The sequence below is a fragment of the Nilaparvata lugens genome, chromosome 8 (assembly GCF_014356525.2).
Source record: "Nilaparvata lugens isolate BPH chromosome 8, ASM1435652v1, whole genome shotgun sequence".
Taxonomy (NCBI): Eukaryota; Metazoa; Arthropoda; class Insecta; order Hemiptera; family Delphacidae; genus Nilaparvata; species Nilaparvata lugens.
In genome coordinates, this window is record NC_052511.1 from 50,152,686 (window position 1) to 50,164,532 (window position 11,847).

Below are 11,847 nucleotides of genomic sequence, written 5' to 3' on the forward strand. Positions count from 1 at the left end.
CGTCTTCTTCCCCTTCTCCACATTCCTGCAGTTCATAACCCTGTTTTGTCATTGTTAGTTTTTCACCATTCTTCTTCCACTCGTATTTTACCTTCTCTCCTTCACTTGTACCATTACACTTATTTCTCTACCCCTTTTGCATCTGTTATCATCTACCCTTTTCCCCCAACTATCTCTCTACATTTTCTCTTCTTGTTCTTACTTTTTATTTTCCTTCTTTCTCATTTCATCCTTCTCTCTCCATAATTACCTTCTTCCTTCCTTATATCACTCCTCTTCACTCTTACTACCAAACGTTTTTTAACCAGATCACTCCCGTGTTATCGGATGGACACGTTAAATTGTTGGTCCTGGCTGAAGTATGACAGTCGTATTGACGGCTCAAATGATATATTCAGGCGGTGGGACCTTCCCGCAAGGGACTCTCCAACAACAAAAGCCATACGAATTTACTTTTTACTTTTTTTAACTCTTTCTGGTTCCATGTATTATTCTTCTCTTCCTTTGATTTATTCTCTCTCACTCTCTTATTTCTTCTACTATCTATCTAATTCTGTCCTTCTATCCCTCCACGTTTCCACTTCCCTATCAATCTTCATTGCTTTTCCATGTTTCTTGCCCTACACTCTTGAGCTACTACTTGGTCTAGTTCTTCTTCTTATCTCTCTTTTCCTCCTTCTCCTCCTCCTCCTCTTTCTCCTTCTCCTGCTACTCAATTTCCTCGTCTTGTTACGGTTCTTATTGTCCTTCTTCACCTTTTTCTCCCTCTTCTCCTTCTCCTTTTTCTTCTTCTTCTTCTTCTTACCCTTCTTCTTCTTCATCATCCTCTCCCTTCTTTATCATCATACTCTTTCTTCTTCATCCTAATCCTCTTTCTTCTTCATCCTCTTTCTCCTTCATCACCTTTCATTCTTCTTCTTCATCATCCTCTCCCTTCTTTATCATCATACTCTTTCTTCTTCATCCTAATCCTCTTTCTTCTTCATCCTCTTTCTCCTTCATCACCTTCATTCTTCTTCTTCTTCTTCTTCTTCTTCTTCTTCTTCTTCTTCTTCTTCTTCTTTTCCCCTCTCCTTCTTCTTCCTCTCTATCTGCTACATCTTTCACTTTCCTCTCATCATCTCATTTCTCCTTTTTCTTCTTGTTCATTTCTTCTCCTTCTCCTCATCTTCTTCCCCCTTCTCCTCCCACTATTCCTCTCTTCCTTCCTCATACTTTACCTCTCTTCCTCGGCGGGTCAAGTTCTCTCTCCCAAGTGCAGTGAACCATGAGAAAGTTAAGCATCATATATAACTTCGTACCACAAGGTGGTGACTTAGCAGCTAAGCATGCTTTCAACTTGAACAGAAACTTGCAGTGGCATCCTCTAAATATAACTATATATACAGAGACTCATGTATATGCTCCCACCATGTATATATCTATATATCTGTAGGTGGCATCACGACGTTATGTGTTGGTTGCCCATAATCGGTTATGATCGATTATAGCTTTGGATTATAGTGAGGATTATGAGTTGATTTATTATAGCGTGAATTATGAGTTGATTTATTATAGCGTTGTAATGCGCGAGATCTATCTGTTTATTGGATTGGGATGACTAGTGAGTAATTTGGATATTATTTTCCGTGGTCATGGTTACGTTGAAATGGTTTAATTATTGTGATCATTCTCATAAAGAAAGTGACGAATTTCGCTACCAAGAAATCAATTCACTATAGTGGGGTCCACGTTATAATGGCAGTGGAGAAAGAACAACGGTGCCGATCCTCTGTCTTGTCAATGCCTTCTACTTAAATAAATGAATAATCATTTTATTATTTGTTCACGGACTAGCCATACAAATACAGAATTCTGTATAAATCTGCCTTCTATTTATGGTAATGATACCGGTTTATTGATGTAATATTAACTGTTCATTCTCGTTTATAATAATTCATTTTATTTTATCACGCAAAAAATTATATTTATAAATGATTTCATAATCAAGATTGAATATTTTGTTAATTTATTATTAAATATCGGGGCACCGAGCTTCGCTCGTTATTTATTTATTGACTATTGATAAACCGAACCCAATAATTCTTTAAAATGATTGGGGAAGGAATGACAGGCGCAGCCTACAACTGTTTCTTCCCCGAATTTTGATTTATACACTATAAATAGTCCATAAATCAGGTTATGTTCAATACACTTGAATTCAGGTTCAATTTTCAGTCCAAACATTTTAAAACAAAAAAGTACTAATTCAGATTATTTACAATACAAATTGAATAACAAAATAACACTCACTAATCACTTAAAATGGTGAAATAATGATTAACTTTGAAAATTATGTTATACTCTAGTTTAGAATGATTATCATGTCTTCTCAACGAATCAGATTATTTTGATCAAGTCGATTAAAATTTCTAGATAATATTCCTCACTGATTGATTACACAACTGGAAATAATTCTGTTTTTCTCCTACACACGCATATTCTGTTTCGACAGACGACGAAAATATCATCTGGAAGGATGAATAATTCTTATCCTTTTCATGTCCTTCAGCGAGTTTTCCCAGGGATGAGACCTAGTACAATCAAATTTTTATATCATAAATCTACTATGTTCCAAATTTCGTGAAAATCGTTAGAGCCGTTTAGAGATCCGTTGGACATAAATAACCAGATGTAAATAAATATAAATAACAAAATATAAAAATATAAACAGATATAGAGAAATTGCTTGCTTGATATAATAGGATTCTACATTGTTAAAAAACTGGCAACAGAGCAAAGCGAAAAAGAGATAGCGCTATCCGCTTTGTTGAATGATAGACAAGGATAGCAATACCATTGCTAATCAAACACTGTCATTATAACGGGGACCTCACTATAGGGACTGACACATCAATCACGAAAAAATGACTATCAAAGATTTCGTAAATCAAAGTAGTGGAAGTCAAAAAGAACGTTGGGATTATATAATTATTTTGAAATTCACATTTAAGTCATCACATTGATTGACTGGGTAGTTTCTCATTTATAGTAATTGATATTGGGGACCGAGCTTCGCTCTGGAGTACAAAAGCATAAAAAATGTATTACTAAAGAAGAAATTATAATAACATTCATACAGAAATGTTCTATCTAATCACAGTAAATTAAGATTAATTCCAAGAGGAATGCAAAATTTCCTTCACAAAGGCCCAGTTGCACAAAAGCCGGTTAAATTTCAATCCTGTTTAACTTCACGTGAACCAAATATGAGAAAACTATTTCAAAAAAATGGATCTACTGGAATTAATCAGGATTGAAAATAACCCGGCTTTTTTGCAACCAGCACCAAGTACCTGATTCAATGATTACAAAAGTTCAACAGCTGAGTAATAATTTTGACACAGTCCCAAACACATGAACTCGCTCACTCATTTCCATCACCAACAGACGACGATATAATTATTATCAGCTGTTTTTCCAAGGATGAATAATAATTATCCTTTCAATGTCCTTCAGCGAGTTTTCCCAGGGATGAGACCTAGTGCAATCGAATCTTTATATTATAAACCCACTATGTTCTGAATTTCGTAAGGATCGTTAGAGCCGTTTTCGAGATCCGGTGAAATACAAATATCTAAACATATAAACATTCAAACATCTCAACATATGAACAGAAGTTGCTCGTTTAATAGTAAAGGATTACTGAATTTCACTACTTGTATCACCTGAAATTAAATTGTAGCACGTCATTCCTTGAGAATTGATTGGACTTTTGTTGATGTTTGTGTTAAAGGCGGGAACAAATCATTGTATTGGTTGATGAACTTATGACTTTCACTTGTGTCTGTCTGAGTCGTGATTGATTCATGATCTGGAGATATAAAACATGAGTCCAATACAGTTATAGTTCACTGGAAATCTGTATTGTAGTTGTTATATTTTGTAGAAACTATACTTTTCGGTTGTTAAAATTGGAGAGATCCATACAGGTTGATCTGAAAGATATTGTGAACCAAATCTGGTGTGATTCGGCCCAATCATATTCCACCACAAATATCATCATTCATAATTTATTATAAAATAATTAATGAATCCTCACTGATGAAAATAACTTTATATGAGGCATTTCTGTTTTCAGAAATGTTGTGGAACTTCTCCATGATTAAGTGAAAAAGTAATTATACAAAAATATTGACAGAGGATGATGCCAAGTATGGCGTTGAAACTCGAGTATGGTTTTTAAATAAACTTGATTTTTGTGTGGATTTGACAATATTTGTATAACTACTTTTCCGATTCTGTTTTTTCTCATTCCATGTTTACTTCTTTTCAAATAGTATAATATTGTGCTGCTCATTGTTTAAGCTTCTAATTTTATCCAGATTGATAAAATGTTTTACAACAACCGAAATATTTATTCATTCATAAACAATATACAAATTCAGGTGTTCAACACCTGCCTGTTGATACAGCCAAAATTGCTCTCGACCTTGATTTAAAATGAACAGTCCATAGGTTATGTATAGTTCATGATTTTATTTACACACAATTCTAAGTCCCAAAAAATATCAGCATCTAAAATTTCACATTGTTCTGAGAGATTGGCAGTTACGACAATATCAAGTCGATTTCATCCAATATTGCAAAACGGATGACTTCAAAGCTAAATATCAAATAGAATTTATTGCCAAATTCCTATAAATAATTCACAAAACATGGAAAACAAAATTCAGTTTCATACATTAGAAACTTTCTAACAAAAATACAAAAGCTTTTATTGAAACTAAATAATAATAAAATATATAATATTGGCGTTGCAAGCAAAACAAAGTTTGTGCGCTAGCAACGAGCATTCAGTATGCACTCCAATTTTAGAAAACTAGAAAAAAAGTAACTGTAGAAACAAAAAAAATGGGTGGAACTCTGTAAAAAATCTTCCTTTTTGATGCTTCAAGAATAATAATTTATTGTTTTGACACAAGAATAACAAAAAATAACTCTGTAATAACTTCTCTCTATCGATTCTTGGAGAATAATTATTGTACTGACACAAAAATAACAAAAAATAACGTATAATCGGTTGATAAAATTGGCACAATTCGTTTCATAATAGCTGCAATCAAAGTTGACTCCAGCTGTTTAAAGTCTAGAACTTAGCTAAATCCGTAGCTCGGAAACCGGCCAAATGTTTTATTGGAAAGAATTGAATCTTCACTACGTATCAATGCTATATAGGTAGTATGAAAGACTGTGGATAATTTTTCCATCGTAATGATGTAAAAGCCCACATGATGTGTGGGACACTCCAAGTGTTAGAATATTATTAGGTCAATTGAATAGAAGATTTAGTGAGGTCCACGTTATAATGGCAGTGTTTGATTAGCAATGGTACGGTATTGATATCCTTGTCTATCATTCAACAAAGTGGATAGCGCTATCTCTTTATCGCTTTGCTCTGTTGCCAGATCTTCTTTCAACAATGTAGAATTAATAATCAATCAACAAGATATTTTATAAATAGAAAGAAAAATAAAAAATCTCAGTACCCTTTTTGAATTATTTAATCACAATTAATGTTTTTATTAATTAAGATAGAATATCTTTATCTCTTTTCTGTATAAGGCTACTTGTGATATAAATAGAAAGAAAAAATCTCAGTACCCTTTTTGAATTATTTAATCACAATTAAAAACATTAATTAATAGAAAGAAACTGAGATTTTTTATTTTTCTTTCTATTAATTAATGTTTTTAATTGTGATTAAATAATTCAAAAAGGGTACTGAGATTTTTTTCTTTCTATTTATATTACAAGTAGCCTTATACAGAAAAGAGATAAAGATATTCTATCGTAATTATGAAAATTCATTATGAAATTATTAAAAAATATAATTAATTGTATACTTAGTACAATTAATTATATCAAATAAGTAATTATATTACATCAATAAATTATTAAAAAATATTATTAATTATTCAATAGAATATAATTGATTATTTTGAACGAGAATGAACAGTTGATATTACATCAATTAACATATATCAGCTACCGTTTATAGAAGGCATTGTCAAGACAAAGGTTCGGCAACATTGTTCGCCTATCTTTCTCCACTGCCATTATAACGTGGACCTCACTATACCAATTGCTAGTTCTAAATTTATGTGGACCTCAATTAATAGTTCTTAGTCCTAAAACAACGAGTGAGCAAACCAAAAAAAGCCATGTTCAAGTACTTGAATTTTCGCCTAGATCATCCATAGATATAAAACTTGGATAGATCTTTGATTAAAGTTTTATATCTATGGATGATCTAGGCGAAAATTCAAGTACTTGAACATGGCTTTTTTTGGTTTGCTCACTCGTTGTTTTAGGATTTAGAACTAGCAATTGGTATAGTGAGGTCCACGTTATAATGGCAGTGGAGAAAGATAGGCGAACAACGTTGCCGAACCTCTGTCTTGACAATGCCTTCTATAAACGGTAGCTGATACATGTTTATTGATGTAATATCAACTGTTCATTCTCGTTCAAAATAATCAATTATATTCTATTGAATAATTAATAATATTTTTTAATAATTTATTGATGTAATATAATTACTTATTTGATATAATTAATTGTACTAAGTATACAATTAATTATATTTTTTAATAATTTCATAATGAATTTTCATAATTACGATAGAATATCTTTATCTCTTTTCTGTATAAGGCTACTTGTAATATAAATAGAAAGAAAAAAATCTCAGTACCCTTTTTGAATTATTTAATCACAATTAAAACATTAATTAATAGAAAGAAAAATAAAAAATCTCAGTTTCTTTCTATTAATTAATGTTTTTAATTGTGATTAAATAATTCAAAAAGGGTACTGAGATTTTTTTCTTTCTATTTATATCACAAGTAGCCTTATACAGAAAAGAGATAAAGATATTCTATCTTAATTAATAAAAACATTAATTGTGATTAAATAATTCAAAAAGGGTACTGAGATTTTTTATTTTTCTTTCTATTTATAAAATATCTTGTTAATTGATTATTAATTCTACATTGTTGAAAGAAGATCTGGCAACAGAGCAAAGCGAGAAAGAGATAGCGCTATCCACATTGTTGAATGATGATAGACAAGGATAGCAATACCATTGCTAATCAAACACTGCCATTATAACGTGGACCTCACTAAATCTTTTATTCAATTGACCTAATAATATTCTAACACTTGGAGTGTCCCACACATCATGTGGGCTTTTACATCATTACGATGGAAAAATTATCCACAGTCTTTCATACTACCTATATAGCATTGATACGTAGTGAAGATTCAATAATTCTTTAAAAATAAAACATTTGGCCGGTTTCCGAGCTACGGATTTAACTAAGTTCTAGACTTTAAACAGCTGGAGTCAAAAAATTAGCTTTCCAAAACGGGGCGTAGTCGCAGTTTTTGTAACAGTAGTTGCAGTTTTTATTTCATCATTTCTATAATTGGAAACGTTTTTCCTTGAAGAATTTAAAAATTTCTAAATATTTCAAAATAGCTGAAACTTTACACTATTTTCTCTTTATTTTGTGTTTAATTTTCTAGTTTTTTGAAATTTAATTCAAACGTGACTTTGACAATGACTACGACTACGCCCCGTTTCGGAAAGCAAATTTTCTTACTCCAGCTGTTTAAAGTCTAGAACTTAGCCAAATCCCGAGCTCGGAAACCAGCCCTAGAGAAGACAAAACAATTACTTATTTTGTCTGTGTATTACTTAAGCATTATAGAGTTTTTCTCTGGTAATAAGTAATACACAGACAATGAATGGAATGAATTGCCTCGAAATTTGATTGTGATTGGAAATTCCCTGACGAAATCTAGAATTCCGAGTACGGTACCTGAAATCTTTTCTCCCACGTATGAGTCGAGTAAAAAGTGTCAAGTGAATAGGAAAGAAGAGTAAATCTTCTATCCATTTGATAATTTTATTTTAATAGAAAAGGTGAGTATTATTCAAAATTTTGAATTCATTTCAAATTATTCCAGTTACTGGATGCTTATTCATTACTGCATTTACGTTTACTTCAAATTCTCATTGAGAAAAGAAAGTGTTACAATATAACGACTGTGAGAAAACAGTTTTAAGATGAAGCAAATCCAGTGAAAATGACTTGAAATGCCTTTTATTAGTTTGAATCATACTACACAGTGTAAGACAACCGTTGAAATACAATCAAATCCTTCACAAAACACTGAAAACTAATCTTGAGGACATATCGTCAGAACTTTTAAACGATTTTATCTTGTAAGTTTATGATGATGAACGGGTGATAATAAGCTTGACCGCCTCATATTACCGAAAAACACACACCATGAAGTGAGGTCCTCGTTATAATGGCAGTATTTGATTAACATTGGTGTTGCTATCCTTGTCTATCACTAGACACAACAGATGGCGCTATACTTTTCTAGCTCTTCAACATTTCCAGATCGTGTTTTTACAATGTAGAAATATAATTTATTAGCAACATATTGAATCTCAAATATGAAAATTTATTATTTTTAATCATTGGAAATACTTTTTCTTATAAATGAAATAAATAGAGTTGATTATTTTAAACAAGAATGAACAGTTAATCATTATCAGATATACCGGTATTAGCTATCCTCAAAGAAGAGAGAATCGGCAATGCTGTTCTCCTAGCTTTTTCCACTACCATTATAACGTGGACCCAACTATAATGTTAGACTATAATTTCTAATCACATCGTACCCAGAACACTGAAAAATCAAACATTAGAACTATCTTTTTGAAATTCTAGTATCATAATAAAATTATCCAAGGAGAATAAAAGTTGAACCGCCCTTTGTATTAGTAGAAACCATACTCCCTAGTGTTAGACTGCCGTTAAATCCAATCAAATCGTGCACAAAACACTCAGAAAAATCAAACTTCGAAATTATTTTCAACTAAAACTACTCACTGAATAATCCATGGTTGCCTGACTCGAGGTGCACTAACGAATTACTGAATTCAACTGACTGGTAAATCGACTTATCCGATATTCTTCTGCTTCTTCATGCACTTCAACCTCTTGTGGGAGAGATGTAGGAGGAGAATGAGGGGTAGAAAGAGGTGGGGTGGAAGGAGAGGATGTGAATGAGGAGGTAGAGGAGGAGGAGAGGAGGAAAAGGAGATTCACCAGCTCTCATGAGAACTTTCTACCTCTACCGCACCGCGCGGTTCTATTGTTTATTATCGTAATTCCTGTCTGTCCCACTCCTTTCGTCTTCCACAGACTGACTACTGGGACCCTTAAGCTCTTCACACTTGCATCTCTGGTAGAGGATGAGGGAGAAGATTATAAGGTAGAATGAGAAATGAAGAGGAGGAGGACGACAAGAATGAATGAGATGAAGAAGGAGATGATGATGAAAAATCGGATGGCTATGATAGCTAAAAACAAAGAAGAAGAAGAGAAGACGACAGGAGGAGGAGGATAAGGAGGAGGAGGAGGAGAAGAAGAAGAAGAAGAAGAAGAAGAAGAAGAAGAAGAAGAAGAAAGCAGGAGAAGAAGAAGAGAATGTTGATAATTATGAGAATAATGAAGATGAAGAATAGGAAGAGTCCTGATAAAGAAGGAGATATAGAGAAGGACAGAAGGGATCGAGTAGAAGAAGAAATGAGATGAAGGTAAAGAAGAAGAACTATGAACGAATGAGAAAGTGGACGCAGAATTGATGGAAAATGAATAAATACATAAATAAATTAAACTTGAGGAAAGGTGAGCAAGAAAAACAAAATTGATTGGAAGAACAATACAAAAGTAGTGGAAAAAATGATAATAGCTGGAGTAAGTAACAAGTGGGAAAGGCGCGATAAATGAGAAAGGATGATGAGAGGAGTAGAAGAAGAATAAGTAGGTTGAGTAGGAGGAGGATGAGAAAAATAAGAACGAGGAGGAGAACAAGAATATGAATATAATATGGATTAGCGTTCTTCATTCATATTATAGATTTCCAATCAGCAGAATATAAAGAACTAGCTCAGATTCTCGTTTGAAACAACGATATAGCTTGTTGTTTCGAATACCTATAAATACAGTCAACTGTTCGATGAATTCATGATTGAGGAGAAAGAGATGAACAAGAAGATATTGAGGAAACACTAGAAAAAGATTCATAAGAAAAGTAGAGAAGATCCTTGATAAAAACCATTATGTCGAACTATTACATAATTTCATAAGATAAATTCTTTCAAATATAGACTACACCCTAAACTAATTGTTCCAATGTTAATTCTCATATTTTTTCCACCATTGAAATCACTTATTCACTCTCACACTCTCTCTCTCTTCTTTCTCTCTCTCTCTCTCGCCATTGTTATCTCTGCTCGGAATTTATTAGAACATTATCATGATAATGATCATACCTCAACGTTGCCTATTCCTTTATCACATCTCTTTAAATTGAAACAATTACACAATGAATCGTTAAATATTTGAAGTGCACAATGCAAAGTATTTAACTTCAATTGTTCTGTAACTTTGATTCAAACTGGAGCTCGGTTGCCAAATCCGTAGTGTCGAAATAAATATAATGGTAACATTTTGAGCCCACATGTACCTCGATTTTTTATTGCTGTTTTATCATAACTACTGTACTTATATGTCTCGTATGACCCAAATCTGAATTTAGGATGAGTTTGAGAGAGTTTAATGACATGTGTAGAAACAAGGATCGAATTTTGTCTCATTGTAACAAAATTTATTGATTGTTACATTTGTCCTGATTGTAACAATGTTATTAATTTAAAGAATGAGAATTCTGCGAATGGTTTAGTTTCATTGTTCTCTAAAAACGATCAACTTTATCAGGTTTATCCAAGTATATCAAAAATGTTGTGCTTTTCCAATCAGAATGTGAGAGGAATACCCTAGATATTCAACATACGCTATAGTCACGGTCTCACAAGTGATCCTTGGACCAAAAGTAGTACAGTAGTACTCCACGAAGCAATAGCTAACATAAAAATGATCTTGACATAAAATTTTGTAGTGAATAGTTTTTTTATCCTACATATTTGTTGCTGTAGGTAGTTTAATGATTATTTTTCATTTTTATATCAAGTTGACAAGTTGAGCTGGATATATTTTATATGAATGTGTTTATACAGAGTGAGTCATATATATCGCACAATTTATCACATTTTATCACATTGATTTATCACACAATGGGTGTTTACATTCAAAATTTTTAGAAACATTTGCAATAATATTCGAGTTATAGCCCCTCATTTCTTTAAAAACTGAAACTTCAATCAGTTGCCATTTTGGATACAAGTATCATAGAACATTATTTCTTGTTTAAAAAAGGCCTTTAAAATGATATACCACACAATGGGTGTTTACATTCAAAGTATTCGAGTTACAACCCCTAAGGCACCTTATGAGGGGGTGAAATTCAGTTGTACGTCGAAAGGTAGAGTATTCGACCAATAACTTATCCTGAGAGTTACAGTATTATATCTAAAACAGTCTCCAATTTATTGAAGGGTTCCCAAGCATATGACTCACGACTCACTCTGTGTAATATAATATGATAATATCAGCCTATATTAATTTCCTCAATCAGCCTATTATCATCCAATTTCCTCAAATATAATTCAGCATTTTATTCCTACTCCACAAACTCTTTCAAGGAAAACACTGCAAATCTTAGACCAAAGAAAGAAAGTAAAATGAGATTGTAATTGACAGTACTGTATCTACATAACAAAGAATACAATGTGAAATCGCCTGAGTTTCATCCTTTATTGAAATACGTGATCTTCAGGTTGTAAACTGAACCTGGAGTTACTTGAGCTATAGCTTGCAGTGACTT

At 32.5% G+C, this 11,847-nt stretch overlaps 1 protein-coding gene across 1 annotated transcript in view; it reads right to left on the reverse strand.

Moving 5' to 3' along the window:
- The window catches only part of LOC111044173 (epsin-2-like), a 44,028-nt gene extending 34,964 nt beyond the window's left edge, over positions 1-9,064 (reverse strand). Inside the window, exon 1 of the mRNA XM_022329253.2 lies at positions 8,949-9,064. Coding sequence (XP_022184945.2) covers positions 8,949-8,960 — 12 coding nt within the window. The 5' untranslated portion in view covers positions 8,961-9,064. The remainder of the gene's footprint in view (positions 1-8,948) is intronic.
- Between the last annotated feature and the right edge of the window lie 2,783 nt (positions 9,065-11,847).